This window comes from Penaeus vannamei, chromosome 2, assembly GCF_042767895.1.
Source record: "Penaeus vannamei isolate JL-2024 chromosome 2, ASM4276789v1, whole genome shotgun sequence".
Taxonomy (NCBI): domain Eukaryota; kingdom Metazoa; phylum Arthropoda; class Malacostraca; order Decapoda; family Penaeidae; genus Penaeus; species Penaeus vannamei.
The window spans coordinates 44311624-44333256 of record NC_091550.1 but is presented as its reverse complement, the minus strand read 5'-3'; the positions used below and the strand labels follow the sequence as shown (position 1 = coordinate 44333256).

The 21633-nt window shown below is 51.1% G+C and overlaps 3 protein-coding genes across 3 annotated transcripts; 2 read left to right on the top strand and 1 right to left on the bottom strand.

Moving 5' to 3' along the window:
• Positions 1-1604: 1604 nt before the first annotated feature.
• Positions 1605-12390, bottom strand: LOC113801939 (uncharacterized). Its single transcript, XM_027352363.2, has 3 exons — positions 12347-12390; positions 1978-3275; positions 1605-1625 (listed from the first exon to the last, which is right to left on the bottom strand). The coding sequence occupies exons 2-3, from the start codon at positions 2938-2940 to the stop codon at positions 1605-1607; spliced, it is 984 nt and encodes a 327-aa protein (XP_027208164.2). The 5' UTR covers positions 2941-3275; positions 12347-12390.
• Positions 9901-10206, top strand: LOC138865706 (probable DNA-directed RNA polymerase subunit delta). The gene has a single exon (XM_070136996.1). The coding sequence runs from the start codon at positions 9901-9903 to the stop codon at positions 10204-10206; it is 306 nt and encodes a 101-aa protein (XP_069993097.1).
• Positions 12391-13072: 682 nt separating the features above from the next.
• On the top strand, positions 13073-18678 carry LOC138865704 (uncharacterized). The gene is made up of 3 exons (XM_070136984.1): positions 13073-13134; positions 17060-17277; positions 18338-18678. The coding sequence occupies exons 1-3, from the start codon at positions 13073-13075 to the stop codon at positions 18676-18678; spliced, it is 621 nt and encodes a 206-aa protein (XP_069993085.1).
• The last annotated feature ends 2955 nt before the right edge of the window (positions 18679-21633 follow it).

Sequence of the window (21633 nt, the reverse complement as noted above, 5' to 3'; positions counted from 1 at the left end):
CTGTGGATAGGCCTGCTTTCTTCCCGTCTCCCCCGCACGCGTGTGGAAATAACGCACACAATGGCGGGCGTTCGAGAGTGACCTTGTCTGTCTGATTATCAATGCGCCTTCTCTAAGCATTTACATGTTTTAGATTGTTATTGGGTAACGATGGAATGGCGTCATAGGTAGGTTTCAGTAGAGGGAGATGGAGGGGGAGGGGAAGGGGAGGGGAAATGGACATAGTGAGAGGGAGAGGGGGAGGGGAAAGGGATAGAGGGAAAGGGGAGGGGGAGAGTGATGAGGAGGAGGAAGGAGGTGGGGAAGAAAAGGTAAAGACGGAGGGAAAAGAAAACGAGAGATACAATAGCAAGAAGAAACGAGGAAGGGAATTTGGTGCTAAGGGAAAGAAGGACAGTAGGGAAAAAAGACAAAGGAAATAAAGCAAGAGACAAAAAAATGGTGAAAAGAAACGGACGGAAGGAAGAAAGAAGAAAAGAGAAAGAAAAGAAGCGAAGACGGGGAAGAGACAGCAGAAAGGGAAACGGAGAGCTTACGACCGCAATTAGCCCTCAACCTGACGCAATTGTGATCCAGCTCTCGAGAGGGGCGCTATGCCAACAGTGGTAACCGCGGGGTCATCCGCTCACTTCACTCCCATTAATCTGACGCCGAGAAACAAAGCGAAACAACTAGAGTGGGAAAAGCGATGATAATTTCGTGCTCTTCATTAAAATCTCCAGAGAACAGGTATGGTAGGCTTAATTTTACTCCAAATAAGAATTAGTATTGACTTTTTTCTATTTCCCGCCAACGGTCATGGGATTTTCTTTAGCTATTTGGTTATATCTATTCCCCTCTATCTATTCCTTATTTTTCTCTCCCTATGTTAGGCTTTGGTCGCGAGTCAAATCGGAGCGTTTGCAGGACTTAGAAAGCTTGCTAAGGAACCATGGCATACCGCAGGTGTACCCATGAGGAACCACTTATACTTCCCATTGGGTTTCTTTCATCCTCCCCCTTCCTTCTGACGGTTCTTGCCTATCATCCTTTCCCCTTGTCTGTATGTGTATTGTGTTTATGCCGATGTCTGTCTGTCTATGTCTCAATGCCTAGTCTATGCCTGCCTACCTACTTGTCTGTGCCTGTTTGTTTGTTTGTTTGTCTGCCTGTATGTCTACCTCTCTCCATCCCCAACCAACTGATCTAGGAAAAAGGTCAGGTGGGGGGGTTGGGGGGTTGGGGGGAACCCGCGAAACACTGGAGAAAACAAAGGCGTATCACATTCAACTTCCTCTATTCATAAACTCGAGTGAATGGCACAAAAAAAGAAAGGGAAAACTTCCTCTCGTCTTATCAAGCTATAAATACAAAAGCAAACATACCACAAGCATTCTACTTGTTCTTTTCTCATTTCTCTGTTCACATATTTTATTGTTATCGTTATTCTGACAAGATGATGACCCTATTAGCTCTGAAATATCCGCGCGCGAGCCACAGAACACCGGCCGCAGGAGGACCACAGCCGTCCCTCTTGCGCCACACGTTGAAGACCAAGAGTACTTAAAGTGTGAAATACCAGACGATGCAACTGCTATGGATTGCTAGCCATTCCCGGCTATTTGTCAGACCACAGCTCCGTTGAACTATAATTTTAAAATCATTTTTTTAGGGAAAATCTCCTAAATCGTACCTAGTTAGAGGTTACGTGAATCGCGCAACTTTTGGGGGTAAAGCAACACTTGAGCAAATCAATCTGATGACATTTAGAGGGGATTTACTTTTTCCTTGCTCAACACCACACTGCGTCCCGCCAAAACGAGGGATTAGGGAAATGCAGTTAAGCGTCAAGTTTTTCTTCTTCCTTCCTTTCTTTATTTTCTTGTTTTATGGGCTATGAAGGCACATCCCTATGTCATGGCGAAGGGCCAAAAGTCCGACATGCCATGTCACGTGTCATGCCAACACATCCCGCCACCAACACCTTCCGCCACTCACCTTGATGGGCGCTCTTCTCCTCCAGCGTCGGGACGCCCTCAGGCCGCCGGCGGTGCGCCTGAAGCCCAGCCGCGACGCCTCGCTGGCCTGCAGCCTGGCCATGGCCGCCCGCAGCCGCCCGCTCACGTCCTCGTCCTCGCTGTCGCTGTCTTTGGCACTATTCTTCTCTCCTCCCTCCTCCCCCCTCTCCTCCTCCTCCTCGCCGGACGACCCGTAGTAGTCGGAGTCGTGCGCGGTGTCCTGCGAGGTGCGCCTCGAGGGCGCGGGCGAGGCCGAGCTTACGGACGAGTCGGAGTGCGAGCTCAGGCTGTAGTCGCTGGTGTGGCTCACCTTCCGCAGGAGGAAGCCGTCCGCGTCGCCCTCCTCGCCATCCTTGCCGCCCGCGCGATCGTCCAGCGCGCGGGAGGTGCACAGGGCGCGCCCGCCCGCCTCCAGGCTCACTACGGTGCTGTAGCGGCGGGCGTGGCGGGCGTGGGCGGCATCGGCATCGGCGGGCGCCCGGCCTGCCTCGCCCTCGCCCGTCAGCGTAATCACGGTCCTGTGAAGCGCCTCGCGGGCCTGCGCCCCGGCCGCCTCCTCGCCGGCCTCCTCCTCCTCCGCCTCCTCCTTGAGCCCCGCGCCCACGCCCGGCCACATATCGCCGCCCACCCGCAGCGCCCTCGCTCGGCCGCACCGGTGGCCGCGCCTGTCGCCGATCTTCCTCCTGATGCCGCCGCCCTCGCACTTGCAGCGGACTTCCCCGCCGCCCATCTCCTTGCGGGCGGTGGGTTGTGTCAGCACTGGCTCCTCCGGCGCCGCGGAAGCGAGCTCTGTGTGTGGCTTCTGTGGCATCGCGGGGGCGGGGGCGGGCGGGGGCGCCGGGTGGTCGTGTATGACAGGACCGGACATTTTGCTGAGGGAAATGCACACGTTGTAGAACACAGGGCGCCCACACGCCCACGCTTCGGCTCCGATACTCGACATCTTTTGAAGTTTAATACACCAGAGTTCGAATTTCAAGTCTGCGGAGGCGAAAGCCTTCGCTCTCACGGCGCTGGTAAGCAACGACCAGTATCTTTGAGAACGCCAACACGCCGAAGCGCCACCCTCACCAAAGATACCGAATCGGACCAAACCGTCTTCAGGAGAACCACCACAAGAGACCCAGGGCCCTCGGCAAAGCGTCCGTCGGAGTTAGCGCAACACTGTGAGAGAGGGCGAGCAGCATCTGCGCCCCATGGCTGGCCGTCGCTCGGATTGCCAAGTCGCCTCGTCGCTGCTGTCGTGGCTGGGATTATATGCTGAAAGTATAATCTTCCCTGCGAGAGAAAGGAGGGTGAGACAGGGCTCCGTCGCGGGGGACCAGCGTCGACGCACTTTGCTCGGCACTTGGAAAATTATCACACACGTGTAGATATGCACGCAGTCAGCATATTTCGTGTTCATATGCGCACGGTAGTCACGTACGCCGGGAAAAAATATTCACACACAAACGAAAAATCGACACACGATAATAATGCGTAAAATGCGAATAGTTTCGCGTTTTCGTCCAACTTCGGAACTCCTTAAGAAAACGTTTCTATAAATCGCACGCGGGAAACAGAAATACACCGAGAAAGAAAGAGTCTTAAGAACAACACAAAAACAAACACTACAAAACCTAAAAAGCAAAGAAACACTCGAAGGTACTCCCACCACGCAGGCCCGACCCGCGATCCCCTCACTGACCTTCCCCACAAACTGCCCTACAGCAGCAGCTTCCAGCCTCCCTCCCGACGCTGCCTTCTGTCCATCACACAACCCTACCTCCCCACTCCATCCCCATGCCCCCCCCCCCCACCTCTAGTGTGTGGAACGCAACCTGAATGCCACGTACAAAAGACCCATGGGGGAGGGGAAGGGGCAGAGAAGCGGGAGGGGGGGGTGAGGGGAGCAAAGGGGATGCAACACAAAGCCTGAACCAGAGCAGAGCGGAGGTTGAAGTAGGTAACACAGGTCAGCGTTGTATACAGTGCCACTTCTCGCTTTCTTCTCCCGTCTGTTATTTTCTTTCTTTTGTTCCGGAATTAAACAAAAGCGCCAGCTAATAATTCACCGTATCTGGACCTACTCCTCGGAACGAAGCTGATGCCCATCTTCAAGACTTACAAATTAGTCAACTTTTTATCTCCATTTCCACCATTTTCACCCATTACTGAAATCGACCAAACCACTTAACTCTTCTACCAAAACATACTCAACTAAATCGGATTACCAACACAGGAAAAGATATTTCAACCCCCTCTCAAAAATGGAAAAAAAAACGTACCTACGAATCCCCCTGAGAAGACGCAGGCTAAACCCCCTTGCAGCCGTAACAAATCGCACCTAAACGCACGCATGCACAAACGCACACAAACACACGTACACAAACCATTTGAATAACGGGCATGGGCCAGCTAATTCAAAGGGCCTGAGCAGCCACATGGTGTGCATGGGAACAGAAGGCGCAGCAACGGTGCAATAAACTGACCCTTTTTCCTGCTCTTCCTTCCTCTGCGTGTGAGCGTGAGTGCGTCCGTGTGTGTATGTATGTGTATGTATGTATGTATGTATGTATGTATGTGTGTGTGAGTGTGTCCGTGTGTGTATGTATGTGTGTGGGAGGGGGATGCGTCCGTGCATGTACGTGAGAACCATGTTTATTGTGACAAATGTAGAAAAGGTATGGATGATAAGGCAAATCGCGACATGTATTTCTAACAAAGATACAATCGAAACCGGTCTCTCGGTCTCTTGTCTTGTGAGGAGTTGTATTCTCATTCAAATCTTTTCTATGGTGTGTGTGTGTGTGTGTGTATGTGTGTGTGTGTGTGTGTGTTAGTGTGTATGTATGTGTGTGTGTGTGTGCTTGTATGTATGTGTGTGTGTGTGTGGACGTGAGAGAATCAGAAAAAGAGGGGGGGGAGGGGGAGGAGAGAGAGAGAGAGAGAGAGAGAGAGAGAGAGAGAGAGAGAGAGAGAGAGAGAGAGAGAGAGAGAGAGAGAGAGAGAGAGAGAGAGAGAGAGAGAGAGAGAGAGACAGACAGAGACAGACAGAGAGACAGAGACAGAGACAGAGACAGACAGACAGAGAGACAGAGACAGACCGACATAGATAGAGTAGCGAACTTTCCCCCTCCGCGTGGCTGTCTCCCCCACGCCTGCCTCCCGCATCACCTGCATAAAGAGTACAGCTCGACCCCAGCGTGTCATTTACGAGCCGGCGAGCGATCCCGGCGTGCTTTATGGCGTCCGTGTGTCACCACCCGCCCGCGTCACCACCACGCGCCACCACTCGCGACCCCGACGCCCGTCTCGCGCCCTCGCTCATCATCGCTCCTGCTTCACCATTCGAGATTCAGTGCCCACACACACACACACACACAGACACATACATACATACATACATACACACACATAGAGACACATACATACACATACACACACATACATACATACACACACGCACATACGCCATATTCACTTCTATCCAAGTACTCAAACACACAAACACCCATCCGAAACAAATGTCCATCCTTCATACACACTCCCCCCATAAACAATCCCCAAATCCCCGCCCCCCTCCCCTCCCCATCCACCATCAGTCACCACCGCCATCCCTCGCCCCGACGAACCGCAACACCACAGCACCACAACACCTCGCCCTTTTCACCCACGTGCCCACGAGAGGAAGCACGCAAAGGGTGTATGAAGGTGCGTTGCGTGTGACGGCGGAGGAGATCGCGGCTTGGCAAGTGGGTGACGAGCACCATCGCTGCGGCGGGGATGGTGATGATGCTTGTGATGCTTGCTTTTGATTGCGGCGGTCTGGCTACTTTGGGTACGGCATGAGGAGGGGGGAGTGGAGGTAGAGGAGAAAGGGGGGGGGGCGAGAGGGAAGAGAGAGAGGGAGAGAGGAAGAGAGGGAGAGGGAGAGGGAGGGAGAGAGAGAGAGAGGGAGGGAGGGAGAGGAAGGAGGGAAGGAGGAAGGAGGGAAGGAGGGAGGAGAGGGAGGGAGGGAGGGAGGGAGGAGGAGGGAGGGGAGGGAGAGGGAGAGGGAGAGGGAGAGGGAGAGGGAGAGGGAGAGGGAGAGGGAGAGGGAGAGGGAGAGGAGAGAGAGAGAGAGAGAGAGAGAGAGAGAGAGAGAGAGAGAGAGAGAGAGAGAGAGAGAGAGAGAGAGAGAGAGAGAGAGAGAGAGAGGAAGGGGGGTGTGACGTGAAAAAGGAGGCGGCGATAATGAAATAGCTTAGATGAGAGCAGATGAAGACTGACAGACAAAAACGAAAGAAAGAGAAGATAGAGAGAAAAGAGAAGCTAGGAAAGGAAAGGGGACTCATAAAAGGAAAGCACATTGAAATGAGAAAGGATGGAGAAAAAAAAAATAGCAAGAAGCAAAAGGAAAACGGTAACGAAAAAAAAAAAATCCGAGGAGACGCAGCAACGCAAACACTCCCGCCCAAGATCACTGCTTCCTGAGCCTTCGCGCAGCCTTGAATCCTCCTTCATTCCTTTACATAAGGATTCGCCCTTTGTTCCCGACAGGAGGCCGTCTATCAGAGCGTGGTTGTCATACCTCTCGCACTCGGGGAGGGAGACGGAGAATAATAATTATCACGCTCCTCTGTGTCCGCTTTCACTCGCCCGACACCGATTCCTGGAGTTCAAAGCCACCGAAGAAAACGTCGCGTGCCAATTTTTCTTTCAGGGGGCACTTCGCTAGATATCGCAGTAGGGGGTTGTCACAGGCCCTAGGGAGCTCTTTCTGGGATTCCTTTCTTCCTCCACTGCGAGCATGACACGGATCCCTCCGCTATCCTACCCACTCGCCGACGACCCACCTGGGCTGTCAAATCACCCAATCCATCCCTCTCGCGGACTGTGTTGTTGTCGCCGTCAGCTGAGCGTGGCCGACGATTACACGCCCGCGAGCGCACCGCTGACTAAATAAACATGTAGGGGAATCCGCACTTCCCTTGTAAAAGGATCGAAAAGAGTCACGGGCGTAAAAATGACGCTAATGGGAGGAAAATGACTCGGTTAAAATCGGCTCTGGACTCGCTCTTTACGGCGGCAGCGCACGAGCCTTCGCCCGGAACGAAACGTACACCGCAGTCCGTGGGTCACAGGTAGGTTATATGACGGGGAAAAGGGAGGGAAAAAGAAGGTAAAATAAATGGGACCGAGATTCATAGGGGCGAAGGGAGGGGAGCCATAGGGAGGGAAAGGGGAAAGAGGCTCTCGCAAAACTTATTTTCAGAAACGAGCTACTTAGTTGTGGATCGCAGCTACCAGAAGATGAAATAACCAATTAACAAAACAAAACAAAATACAAGACCCTCATAAACAAAGAATCGAGCCATGAGCAATGCAATCCTGAGGCAACGAAAGGATCACGCGTGTCTCTTTCTTTTTCTTTCTCTCTCCCTCTTCCCTCCCCCCTCTCTCCCTTCCTCCCTCTCCTTCTCTCCATCTCTCCCTCCTTCCCTCCATCTCTCCCTCTTTGCCTCTCTCCATCTCTCCCTTCCCTCTCTATCTCCTCCCTTCTTCCCTCCTTCCTCCATCTCTCTCCCTCCTTCTCTCCTTCCCTCCTCCTTCCCTCCCTCTCTCCCTCCCCCAGAGGATCGAGCGTGGCCTGCGCACGTGCCGGCGCCGGGCCAAGGCAAGCCAAGAACCCCCCCCCCCCCATCGAAGCGCGTTTAATTCCTCCTTCGAATTATCTCATTCCTCGTTCGCATTACTTAATTCGCGGCTCGAATCATCTCGCGCCTTTTGCATTATCTTTATCGTCGGGTAATAAGCTCGAGCGCGGGGTCTGAACAGGGAATGTATTAGCAGATATAAATAGTTGAATTAAGTGTGAAGAAAAAAAAGATCGAGCATTGTTGGAACTTAAGAAAGGGATGAGTAAAGAAGAAAATATATAAGGGAGCGAGGAGAGGAAGATAGGAACGGTGAAGAAGGGAAGATAGGTGTGAGGAAAGAGGGGAGTGAATAAGGACGAAGAGAAGAGAAGGAAAGAAGGGAAGTGAAGGTGGGATAAGAAGAAGGATGCAAAGACGGATGAATGAAAGGAAGGAAGGAAGGAAGATAGGGAGGAAGGGGGGAGAGAGAAATGAAGGCAGGAAGAAGGAATCAATGAAAGAAAGAAAGGAAGGGGGGAAGAGAGAAATGTAGGAAGAAAGAAAGGAAGGGGGAAAGAGAGAAAGTTAAGAAGGAAGAAAGGTAGGAAGGAAGGAAGGAAGGAAGGAGGGAACGTGGCAAGGAAGGAAATCAGGAAGGGGGAAGAGAGGAAGTCAAACACGAGCAAGCGCTAATGCGTGACGAACGTGTCTGACTCAACTTCGTGAAGTTCGAAGGTGCTTCCCCCCCCCCCAACCCCCTGTATCCTTCCCCTCCCCCTCCCTCCTGTCTTCCTTGTCTCATACTCCTTGTCGTCCTCTCCTCCTCCTCCTCCTCCACTTCCTTCTTCTCCTCCTCCTCTTATAAGACAGACCACAGTAAAATGGAGGTGGAGGAAAGAGAGAGAAAACAAAAAGAAATAAAAGAGAAATAAAAGAATTGAAAGAAAGATAAGGTACAGAGAAGGGAAGACCTGCCACCAAAGGCTTCCAAACCCATTAACCGAACGGAGAACAAAGAACAAAGAGCCCCTCCGCAGAACAGATTTATCCCATCATCCAATAACACGAGGAGTGGTTTGCTTTGAGAGGCAATGGAGGAATGCGTGCGTAGGGTAGGAGGAGAGGGAGGAGACGAACGAGGAAGGAAAGAGGGCACAGAGGAGGAAAAGAGAAGGCAGAAAGGTGGGAACGGGTGAGAGAGGAAGTGGGAGGGAGGGAGGGAGGGAGGGAGGGAGAGAGAGAGAGAAAGAAAGAGAGAGAGAGAGAGAGAGAGAGAGAGAGAGAGAGAGAGAGAGAGAGAGAGAGAGAGAGAGAGAGAGAGAGAGAAAGAAAGAGAAAGAGAGAAAGAGAAAAAGAGAGAAAGAGAGAAAGAAAGAGAAAAAGAGAGAAAGAGAAAAAGAGAAAGAAAGAAAGAAAGAAAGAGAGAGAAACGGGACAGACAGCAGGGGGAGAGCGGGCGGGAGAGAAATACATTGGAAAACCGTAAAAGCAGCTCCGGGACGCCCTTAATCGCGATAACATACGAGCGAGCGATAAGTCGGACAGGAGGTCGCTAGGTCATGGAAAGGAACATTCCTGAAAATATTGCAAACAATAACCTCTCGTGTTCAGGATCGCTTCTTTCCCTCCCCCTCCCCCCCTCCCTCGTTCTCGCACTCGCCCTCTAACTCCCGCCACCCCTCACCCTTTTTTATCCGCCTGTCCTCCTCCCCCTCCCCTCTCTCTCTCTCTCTCTCTCTCTCTCTCTCTCTCTCTCTCTCTCTCTTCTCTCTCTCTCTCTCTCTCTCTCTCTCTCTCTCTCTCTCTCTCTCATAGCCCTTTCCATTTCCCATTCCCACTCAGATCTCCTTCCTCTCTTCCTTTCCTAATCCTCTCCCTCCTCTTAATCCTCCATCCCTCTCTTCTTCCTTCTTCCCTCCGACCCCTTAAAACAAATAAAAGCATTACAAACAAACAAACAGCATGACACACAACCACGAGTCCCAAAACGCCCCACAAAATCCCTGCCTCCGCCCGCAGCAGACGCCCACAATAAGAAATGCGGGTTGATCGTCGACCACGCCCCTCTGCTCTGGACCACGCCCTTGCAACCCCTTCCTCCTACCTACCCCCCCTCCCCACCGCCCACATCCCCCTCCCACCCCTACCATTTATGCAAAATCATCGTTCTGCCTTGAAATGAAATGAAAAAGAAAGAGGAATGCAAAGAAAATCAATAACAAAAGACCATAAACATGAATAATAACAATAACCAACGAATAACGACGACTAAAAAAACAACACTAATCCAAAACCCAAACCAAATGGCGGAATCTTATGACATCCCGTGCAAGAAAATGGATGGAGAATGTCCCCCGCGCCCTCGCTCGTCCCTGGCTCTGGATCGAGATGGCGGCGACGATGATGATGACGACGATGATGCTGATGACGATGATGATTACGACGACGATGATGATGTTGATGACGATGATGTTGATGGCGACGACGATGCCGACGATGATGTTGATGGCGACAACGATGATGATGATGACGATATTTATGAGAATGGTGATGATGTTGACGATATAGATGATGATGATGTTGATGGCGACGACGATGATGATGGATAATGATGGTGACGATGATGATGCTGATGACCGCCCGCTGCCTCGCGTGACGATTTTCTCTTCCGTTATTACGTGGTGTAAGATGGAACGAGCGAAGTAAAAAAAAAAAAAGGAAAGGATAGGAGAGGGAGTGGGAAAAGGAAGGATAGCAGAGGGAGAGGAAAAGGGAGGGAGGGAGAGGGAAAAGAAGGGAGGAAGAGGGAGAGGGAAAAGAAGGGAGGAAGAGGGAAAGGGAAAAGAAGGGAGGGAGAGTGTAAAGAAGGGAGGGAGAGGGAGAGTGTAAAGAAGGGAGGGAGAGGGAGAGGGAAAAGAAGGGAGAGAGAGGAGGGGAGGAATAGAAGGGAAGCAGCGGACGAAAGGAGAGACAAACGGAAAGGGAAAAGTAGCAAGAGTATTACCTACTATCTACCTACATACACACGAAAAAAATCCCCCGTGATCACACCCACACCTCCCATCCACACCTAACCACACCCAAAGCCCACGCCCAAACACACATACTACACCCCCTTCCCTCTCCCCCTCCCCTTCCCCCCAGTCTATATAGTCTAGAGAAAAAAAAACTTTCCCTTTCTCTCTGATCCGACATTTCTATCCAATAAATCTGAATGATTCATAAACGACCATTGACACAGAATGACACCACGGAAACTAAAAGCGCCATCTGTCAGGCTCAGCCAAGGGGGACGCCTCGCCTCGCTTTGCAGAGCAACGGTTGCACGGAGGCTGTGCAACGCGGTTACAGGATGTGCTTCGGTGTATTCTGGGCCTTCGCTCTGCTCGCTGTCGCACACTTTGGCGCATCGAGGCACCGTCGGCACTGTGTTATAGCTGCACAGCTCGCCACTTTATAATGCTGAGGTGTGGCAGTTTCGTGTGCCACATCTTAGTTCATTACTATGGCAACTTCGTGTGCCACATTATAATTCTTTACTATGGTGACTTTGGGTGCCACATCATAGTTCCTTACTATGGCAACATTGTGTGCCACATCATAGTTCCTTACTATGGCAACATTGTGTGCCACATCATAGTTCCTTACTATGGCAACATTGTGTGCCACATCATAGTTCCTTACTATGGCAACATTGTGTGCCACATCATTGATCCTTATAATGGTAGCTTCGTGTGCCACATCATAGTTCCTTACTATGGCAACATTGTGTGCCACATCATAGTTCCTTACTATGGCAACATTGTGTGCCACATCATAGTTCCTTACTATGGCAACATTGTGTGCCACATCATAGTTCCTTACTATGGCACATCGCAGCACCCTAGCATGACACCCTTCTAGGGCACATCAACAACACCTTAGGGCGGTGCTTCGCATTTCACACGACGCTCCCTTAGTTTGGGCCCCTCTCCGGCACATCACAGAACTTCATAGGGACTCCATTGCGTGGGGCAAACACTGGAAACTGAACCGTGCCACCGCCCCAGGAACGCGTCACAAACCCGCAAAACTGAAGAATCATTCTCGCACATAACACACGCACTGACATTAGGCATGTGCATCCCACACTCATGAGGTACAAGTCGCAGCTTGTACCTCATGCCACGAGTCATCCATAAATCGCTCTTATGAAATACCCAGCAAGCTCATGAGAAACCTACTCTTATAAAGTAAATCTCTCACGATATGATCATGGAAATAAGAAAATGCGAGAAAAATGATTTTGTAGACAATATCTATTTGAGGCAATAAAGACTCGTAGGAGGAGGACAACAGATTCTTGAAAAGTTTTTGAAGTCGGAGTCACAATCCCGCAGCAGTTCGAAGTCGCAGCGAGGATCTTGAAAACGTTTGAAATTGGAGTCATCGTTAACACAACGTTTGGGGAGTTACCTTTTAAAAAAAACGTATGAAGTCCTACCGACAATTTCGAAACCAATGAAGTCCAATCCACAAACTCGAAAACGTTTGTTAACGAAGTCACTGACTCTTCAACGTTCGAAGTCACGGCCTTTATTCTCGAAAACGTTCCAGTCATCTCGAAAACGATCGAAGCCGATCCAGCAATCTCAAAAACGTTCCAAGTCCGCATCCTCTTTGCGAACGGTCCTCCTCCTCCCTCTCCCTCTCCCCCTCTCCTTCCTTCACCGATCACGCGAAAAAAGAAACACCGGACGACACACACACCGGACACGCGAAGGGAGCGACACCGGACGCGAGGGAGACTCCTGACGGACTGATTGAGCGGACGCGATGCTGGCCCGTCGAAGATCGTGTCGAGGTGGGGCGAGGGGGAGGGGGAGGGGGAGGACGAAGGCGAAGGGCGAGGGGAGGGAGGAGGGGGAGGGGGAGGACGAAGGCGAAGGGCGAGGGGAAGAGGGAGGCAGGGAGGAAGTGAGGTGGGTGGAAGTGGCACCATCACCCTCCCTCCCTCCCTCGCGCCTGCCCTCCCTCCCCCTCGCTCGACCGGTATACCAAGGAATAGGGAGGTGGGGGGAGGGAGGAAGAGAGTAAGGGGGGAGGGGCAAGGCGGTAGCAAGCGAGCTCGCACGCGGGCGGAAATAACCTTGGCAGTTGCGTTGATATCTGCAACATCCTCCCTCCCCTATTCCCATGTCCCCCTCTTCCTCACACCATTCATCTTCCTCCCTATTTCTCTCCTCCGTCCTCCAGCGGGACTATCCTTAGCGACATTCAAAAATCCTCTCACAACCCCCCCCCTTCCCTCCCAAACCCCCTCCTCCGCCCCCCGACGAGAGGCGACACGGACATCCTACATCGAAGACGCCCCTGTGCGTCACGTCAGCTGTGCCTTGGCCGCGGGAGGTCGCACGCGGGATGGACTGTTTGTGTGGCTTTGAGGCGGGCGCCTTTGTGCTTGCTTGTGCGTGCGAGGTGTGAGTGAATAGGAACATGAATGTGTGTTTGAGTGTGACTGTGCTTAAGGTAGAGTGCGTGAGTGTGAGGATACGAATGTGAGTGTGTGCACGGGTATACGAGTGTGAATGTGTGCTTACGAGTGTGGGTGTGTGCACGTGTTTATGTCTGTGTTTGCAAGCACGTGCGTGGGTGCAGCAGGTGTCAAAGGAAAGGGGGGGCGGGGATGCAGCTCGCACATGTCCTCGAACACCTCTGCTTGTAAAAAGCTTTTCTCATTTGTGGGACTTCCTGGTGATTATCTGTTACGATGATCCACACTTTTCAGAGAGGGGAAGGGGGGGGGTGAAGGAAGTAAAGGAAAGGAGGGGAGAGAGAGGAGAGAGGACACGCACACAAATAGAAAGGTGGATGGATGGATGTGGAGAGAGAGAGGGAGAGAGAGAGGGAGAGAGAGAGGGAGAGAGAGAGAGAGACGGAGGGAGAGACGGAGGGAGAGAGAGAGAGAGAGAGAGAGAGAGACGGAGGGAGAGACGGAGGGAGAGACGGAGGGAGAGAGGGAGGGAGAGGAGAGAGAGGGAGGGAGAGACGGAGGGAGAGAGAGAGGGAGGGAGGGAGAGACGGAGGGAGGGAGAGAGAGAGAGGAGGGAGAGAGGGAGGGAGAGAGGGAGGGAGAGAGAGAGAGGGAGAGAGAGAGAGAGAGAGAGAGAGAGAGAGAGAGAGAGAGAGAGAGAGAGAGAGAGAGAGAGAGAGAGAGAGAGAGAGAGAGAGAGAGAGAGGGAGGGAGAGACGGAGGGAGAGAGAGAGAGAGAGAGGGAGGGAGAGAGAGAGAGGGAGAGAGAGAGAGAGGGAGGGGAGAGAGAGGGGAGACAGAGAGGGAGGGAGAGAGGGAGAGAGAGAGAGGGAGAGAGAGAGGGAGAGAGAGAGAGAGAGAGAGAGAGAGAGAGAGAGAGAGAGAGAGAGAGAGAGAGAGAGAGAGAGAGAGAGAGAGGGAGAGAGAGAGAGAGAGAGAGAGAGAGAGAGAGAGAGAGAGAGAGAGAGAGAGAGAGAGAGAGAGAGAGAGAGAGGGAGAGAGGGAGAGAGGGAGGGAGGGAGGGAGGGTGGGAGGGAGAGTGGATATTTTTTCTTCATGAAATGGAGTCAGAATACACAAACAGATAGATAAAGACAGACAGGTACACAGACAGATACGCAAACAGACAAAATACAGACAGGCAAACAGACAAAAACACAAACAGACAGATAGACAAACAGGTACAGACAGATAGGCAAACAGAGACAAAAATACAGCAACAGGCAAACAGACAAAACACAGCCAGACAGACAGACAGAAACATCTATTCCCAGCGCATCGTCTCCCGGCCACACCGTGCTTCTAGGTCGGCGCACGAGACCAGCTGATGACGTCACCGCGCGCGCCCAAGCAAGGTCCCGGCGCGGCGGCATCACCCACGGGCCGGAAGCGTGGGCGCGCGCGGGCCGGAACTGCAGTCTCCATCTCCGGAAAAAGCCAGTCGCGATGATGCGGCCGCCTGCGCTCGCCGTCCGGGCTTCGTCTTCCCGGGTTTCTCTTTCTCGTTTGCCCTTTCCTTCTCTCTTTCCTTCCCTCTCTGTATGTCTGTATGTCTGTCTGTCTGTCTCTCTCTCCAATTCCTTCTCCATCTTCCTTACTTTTCATTCATATTTACACCATCTTGGAGCCCCTATCTACTCTTCCTATCTACCTCCTTTCCCTAGACCTCCTCCCTTTCTTTCCTCCTCTTCTTCTTCCTTCCTCCTCCTCCTCTTCTTCCTTCTCCTCGTCCTCTTCCTCTTTATCATCTCCCGCAGAAAAAGGGACCTCGACCTTAATTGCTAATATCCGAGGCCATAGAAGTACTCGTCACAGCACAGCGCTCGACCGACGCATAACAAAGCGCGAGAAAGTGAAGGGGAGGAGGGGGAGGGGGAAAGGGGGAAGAAAATGGACAGTGGGGGAGGGAGGAAGAGGGGGAGGGGGAAAGATGGGGAAGAAAAGGGACAGTGGGGGGAGGGAGGAAGAGGGGAAAGAGGGGGAAGCAAAGGGGCATTGGGGGAGGGAGGAAGAGGAGGAAGAGGGGGAAGAAAAGGACATTGGGGGAGGGAGGAAGGGTAGAGGCGGGAAGAGGGGAAAGAAAAGGGACAGTGGGGAAGGGAGGAAGAGGGGGAAAAGGGGGAAGAAAAAGGATGGTGGGAGGAGGGAGGAAGAGGAGGAAATAGGCTAGGGGGCGGAAAGGGGAGGGGAGAGTAGGTGGGGTGTATAGAAGGGAGAGAAGGGGATAGCAAGAGGAGAGGAGAGGGTGCGATAGGGAGAAAAATAGAGAAAGAAGGATGGGAAGGAGAGATGAGAGAGAGCGATAGGAAGAAGAGGACAGACACAGGGATTGCAAGGGGAGGAGAGGGAAGGGAGAGAAGAGGAAGGGAAAGAAAATGAATAAAAAAGGAGAGGATAGACGAACAAAAATGGGAAGAAAAACAGCGGAAGGGAAAGGTACTGATAATGAGTAGGGAAGAGGACAATGGGAGAGCCATGCCATGAGCAATAACAAGAGGGGGGGGGAGGGGGGAGAGGAAATCCGTCAATCAAAGCTCAACAAAGGAAGGGACAAATCGCCTAACACTGAAAAGGAGGCAAGGGCGGTGAAGGGAGGGGAATAGGAGGCGAGGGGAAGAGGGGAATGGGGGGAGGGAGAGAGAGAGAGAGAGAGAGAGAGAGAGAGAGAGAGAGAGAGAGAGAGAGAGAGAGAGAGAGAGAGAGAGAGAAAGAGAAAGAGAAAGAAAGAGAAAGAGAAAGAGAGAGAGAGAGAGAGAGAGAGAGAGAGAGAGAGAGAGAGAGAAAGAGAGAGAGAGAGAGAGAGAGAGAGAGAGAGAGAGAGAGAGAGAGAGAGAGAGAGAGAGAGAGAGAGAGAGAGAGAGAGAGGGAGAGGAGAGAGAGAGAGAGAGAGAGAGGAGAGAGAGGGAGAGGGAGAGGGAGAGGGAGAGAGAGAGAGAGAGAGAGAGAGAGAGAGAGAGAGAGAGAGAGAGAGAGAGAGAGAGAGAGAGAGAGAGAGAGAGAGAGAGAGAGAGAGAATAAAAGTGAAAGAGAACGAGAAAATTAGGGAGAAAGGAAAAAAAAGAAGGGTAGAGAAAACAGATATAGTTAATGAATATGCCTTGCCCTCTCGATAACGACACAGGCTCTCTCTCCATCCTTATCAGTCCCAAATAAAGAAAGGACACTCGTTACTTAAAAATGAAACGACAAACAAAAGGAAGTGAAACGAAGAAGAAAATGGAAGAAAAAAAAACACTGAACATTAAATCGAAAAAAACACGAAAACACCATCAACGTCAAAACTAAAAACGGAAAGCGGAAACAGACAAGGGCAGGGAGAGAAGGCTACGGACATCATCACAAGAAGGAAAAGGAAGACGAAATTCTAAAAGGTATACAAACGTGCAGTTAAAAGCGAGAGAAAACCAGTGTAAACCCGCTCAGCTCCACCCATGATGCCAGAAATCTGCAGGTGAAAAAATTGAAGGAAGAAATCAGAAAGACTTACTTCATCTGCGGTTGTGCAAGAGCGCCTCCCCTTCCCCCCACCCCTTCCTCCTTCCTTCTCCTATCTACTCCTTCCTCTCTCTCTCGCCTTCTTCTTCTCGTCCTTCTCCTCCTTCCTTCTCTTATCTACTCCTTCCTCTCCCTCGCCTTCTACTTCTCCTTCTCCTTCTTCTTCTCCTCCTTCGTCTTCGTCGTCGTCGCCGTCCTCTTCCCTCCCCTTGCTCCTCCATCCAGTCCCCTTCCCACCCCAGCCAAGTCACCCAATCGCCCTTGACCTCTCCGCGCAGGCCCGGTGGCGGCAGGGCATCAGCCAAGGTCATGATCTCTCCCGCAGACTCCCCTCCCCCCACCTCAACAAAGGAAGTCGAACCCGTAGGTCATCGTCAGGAGACCTTGGCCAGGCTGGAGGCTGTCCGCGGCGGCGCCTGAGGACGAGGTGAAACAGCGCCATTCATTCGCCCAAGGAGGCCGCCCGGCTCGCGCCCCCGACGCCGGCTGCGGAAGCACACGGGCGCCGCATACACAACGACGCCAGGAGGTGTCCTCGGCTGCAAGGGGGCAGACGCCAAGGGTGCCAAGGACAGGGAAGGACACCTCGTGGGTCTTAAAGGACGTCTGCTGCGTCGAAGGGCGTCTCGTGTGTCAAAGGACTTCTCCCGTTTCAACCAGTGTCACGTGGGAGGCAAACCGGGGACTTGCGTACTTAAAAGGAAATGGGGACATGCGAAACTAAGACAATAAGAACGGAGTAAGGGACAGAAACCACCGCTCGAGACAATCCATTTGCAACAGATTATGCAGCGCCTCGTCAGACGTCAGTCACGAGGACGGAACACGCTCTTCCTCGCGCTGCTGTCTCTCCAAAGGCCCCGTGTCCTGCCTCCGCCAGTCCCTTGCAACCTGCTCACCCTATACACTCCTCCCCGCCGCCCAAGCTCGCCCAGGCCGCCCTTTCACCTTGATCATGACCCGCAAGGCCCCGTAGGGTACGCGCCGGCGGCGGCTGGTTGCCTCAGCCTCGAGCCACCCGTCCACCTTCGAGGAGCTCGCTCGTTCCATCTACTTCGATTGTTTTCCTCTTTTACATCGACCTTCATATTTTGCCTGGGATAAGGGAAGGCTAAAGCGCAGAGAAACAAATGCAAACACATACGCACACGAAAATAAACAGTGACGCACACGCCCCAAGGTTACTACCGCCACCCAAAACAAAAATAAAAAAATAACACACGTACACATATACAGCAACGTACACACGCACACACGCGCCTATAAATTATCACAGAACGTCATAAAGAGGCCAAGACCATAGACTTGCACAGACCTTCACATCTTCCTAATCATCCTTCAAGGCAATGTACTTATTGGAGTGGAAGAGAAAGGAGGGAGAGGGCCAGGGAGAGAGTGAGAGAGAAGGAAGAGAAGGAGATCAGGGAGGTACACAAACAAGTATCAGTGAACACAAAGACTTAACATAAATCCAGACTTACCTACATACACATGAAAACATACAGACAGAGGGAAAAATGAAAGCAAAAAAGTGAAACACAGGACAGGTTTGCCACTCACTCCAGGGGCATCGTGTGCGAGTGGGCAGCTGCCAGCCGAGCACGAGGCGGAGCGAGACAAGGGCGAATACGAGTGAGAAATCTGAAGTACTTTTCCATGCTTTAATAAGGTCGTCTGTCGGTCCTTATTTTCCTATTTTTCTCTTAACAAATGAAACAAAACATCAACAACAGAGGGTAATCATGGAGATGGTGTTGGTGGTGATGACAGTGTTGGTGGTGATGATGATGGCAGTGTTGGTGATGATGGCAGTGGTGGTGATGATGATGACCGTGTTGGTGATGATGGCAGTGGTGATGATGATGACAGAATTAGTGATGATGATGGCAGCGACTGTGGTGATGAAGGCGATGATGATGGCAACGGCGACGACGGTGATTATAACGATGACGGCGACGGTGATGACGGTCATAAAAAACTAAGAACACGACGCTCCCGACGAGGAAAGCGCCCGTGCTCGAGCCTCCATTTCTCGGCTGGAAAATGTTGTGAAAGAAGGAAAGTCGGCAATTAAAGGCGCGGCAAACGGCGCACAACTGCCGTTCCGCCGCCAGCGCCGAGGCCTTCGTGGAGTGACTCGGAAAGCCCTGTTTACGCCACTTATTTGTGATAAACGCAAAGTGTACGTAATTACAGGAATAGATGGACACACCTAGGAGCAGTGAAAAATATATCTAATTATATATATATATATGTGTGTGTGTGTGTGTGTGTGTGTGTGTGTGTGTGTGTGTGTGTGTGTGTGTGTGTGTGTGTGTGTGTGTGTGTGTGTGTGTGTGTGTGTGTGTGTGTGTGTGTGTGTGTGTTGTGTGTTTATTAGTATATGTATATGCATACGCATCTGTGTATGTATTTATATATACACATGTGTATATATGGAAAACAATATAAAACAGTATAAACAAAAAGTGTAAGCCCTGAAACCCTCCCTCCGTTAGCTCTTAAAAGCCATATCTGTTCCTCCCCTTCCTCCACCTCTCCCTCCCTCTGTCCCTCCAACACCATCACTCCTTCCCCCCACACGGCCGACTGCCCTCTCCTCCCCTCCTCCTCTGCACTCCAACGACGCCCTAATAACACCCAGTCAAAGAAAAAAAAAAGAAAAAAAAGAAAACAACAGAAAAAAACAAGTTCTCCCCCCAAGGAAGAAAAAAAATCAAAAACTTTCGAAAGGCAACACAATCGAATCAGGAACCGATCCTCCGAAGACAATCCCCGGACGGTGACAACCAACCTTCGCGAGTCCGAAAAACACGACGGGACTCAAGAGATCCCTCGGGAGCCCTTGTCCGGAGGTCCCGTCGGCCGCCCGTTTCCTTGATGTAGGATCCGATAGGCTAACAGGACCCAAGTACCCGGGCGGCTATCGGATGACCTTGGGCGTTAAAAGTCCTTTTGCTTGTCGGTGAGGTGAATATGGATGGCTTGACGGCTGTATGGTGGCATTGACCTCCATACTTACATAGGCTACGTACATACAGTACATACCCCCTCACACATGGGCACATCCACCCGTATCTATATACATGTATACCATTAGACACATCAGTACAATGTTACACACACACACACACACAAACAGACACAGACACACACACACACACACAAACACACACGCACATAAACACGAACATAAACACACGCCGTTTTCACCCGCTGCCCCGAACCAACACTTTCCCTGGGGTTAGAAGTCACGCGACTCTCTTTAAATTACCGAGATTGATCTAGTTAGAGGGAGCACAGCCTCCTCTTCCGCCCCCCCCCCTTCCCTCTTTTCCCTCTCCCCCCCTTCTTCCTTTTTAATTCCACTCTTCGCACGCCTTTCTTCACGCCCGGGATCCCTTCTTCATTTTGCGTCTTCTCTCGTTCGTCTTTTGCATCGGGGTTATCCAATTATTCATTCATTCCTCTTTTCTTACGCTACTGACATCTTTCGCGTTTCATTTTCTTTATTCTTTCACTTTATATATTTTCACCTTTGTATCTCACTGTCTCTCTCTCTTTCCCAACAGGCGGCCGAAAAAAAACTTCTCTTTCTCTCTCTCCCTCCCTATCCCTTCCTTCTCATTTCCTCCCTCTTTCTCTCTACGCTTTCCCCCTTCACCTTTCATTTTTATCCCCCCTCCCAGCCCACCACCTATCCCCATCTCCCACTTTTATAAACACTTTCGCAACCCCTACACAACACCTTTCGCCCTTTCCCCTACAGGCCTTGTCAACCCCTTATATTACAAACACCTACACTTACACTCCTTTCCCTTCGCTTCCCCCATCCTACCATCCTAACTTCCTTTATTACCCCTTGCCCTCCCTCTCTTTTTCCTCTCTCTCACTCACGCACGCAGTCACTCATGCAAGCACGCACGCAGTCACTCACTCACGCACGCACGCAATCACTCACGCACGCATTCTCTCTCTCTCTCTCTCTCTCTCTCTCTCTCTCTCTCTCTCTCTCTCTCTCTCTCTCTCTCTCTTTCTCTCTCTCTCTCTCTCTCTCTCTCTCTCTCTCTCTCTCTCTCTCTCTCTCTCAAAAAACCGCCCCACCTCCATTCATTCCCGCCCGCGTCGCGCCCTCCCTCCCCTGCCTTAATCGCGCCCTTTGACCTCCGCCAGCGCCTCCGCCGGCCCGATTACCCGGCGTCGTCAGCTTAATTGCACCAGACAATTATCCGCCGCCAGTAAGAAGGAAAGAAAAAATAAACAAACAAGCAGACAAAAAGCACACGAGCCGCATCGAAGCTCGAGATGGTAGCGCTTTTTGTTGTTTATTTTCTCTCTTCCTTCTCCTCTTTCTCCTTCTCCTTTTTCTCTTTCATCGGAACTTTTATGGATAGTTTTTTTTCTCACTTTTGTCTTTCTTAAAATACCGGTTCTTAATACTGCATCATTAACATTACTATCGCCTCCTTACATTATCATCATCATGTTTGTTGTTATCTGTCTCTCTCCATCTTTATCTCCATTAACATCTCTCTTATCGTCATCACCATTATCATCTTCGTTATTACTGTTATCATCATTACTATCAACATCGTCACTATCATCTTTATCACCATTATCATCTCTTATCATTACCACCACCATCATCGTGGATCATCTACGTCATCAACATAATCCTCTTTATCATCATTATTACTAATCAGACATCAACAGTTTGAACATAGATAAAAAAAATAATACAAATACAAAATGACGTACATAAAAATATAGATAAATCAACAACTGGCATCAATGAAACTAATTTGACATTTCTACCTCATCTTTCTATGTTGGTTACAATTATCTTACTTCTCTGTAGCTTCTTTTTCCCCATACATATACATATACATGAGCACTTACACACACACATATATATATACATACACACCCATACACCTACCTACCTCATTCTACATCCCATTCTGCTTCTCTCTCCCTCTCTCATGCTTTCTTATTTCCCTCTGCCTCCTTGTCTCTCTTCTTCGCCTCT

Coding starts and splice junctions, on each gene's coding strand:
- LOC113801939 (XM_027352363.2), bottom strand. CDS start 2,940: ATGTCGAGTATCGGAGCCGAAGCGTGGGCGTGTGGGCGCCCTGTGTTC. Junction 1,626..1,977: donor GGAGAAGAGCGCCCATCAAG/GTGAGTGGCGGA, acceptor TTAAAATTATAG/TTCAACGGAGCTGTGGTCTG.
- LOC138865706 (XM_070136996.1), top strand. CDS start 9,901: ATGGCGGAATCTTATGACATCCCGTGCAAGAAAATGGATGGAGAATGT.
- LOC138865704 (XM_070136984.1), top strand. CDS start 13,073: ATGAATGTGTGTTTGAGTGTGACTGTGCTTAAGGTAGAGTGCGTGAGT. Junction 13,135..17,059: donor GTGAGTGTGAGGATACGAAT/GTGAGTGTGTGC, acceptor CATTCGCCCAAG/GAGGCCGCCCGGCTCGCGCC. Junction 17,278..18,337: donor CAACCAGTGTCACGTGGGAG/GCAAACCGGGGA, acceptor CATCAACAACAG/AGGGTAATCATGGAGATGGT.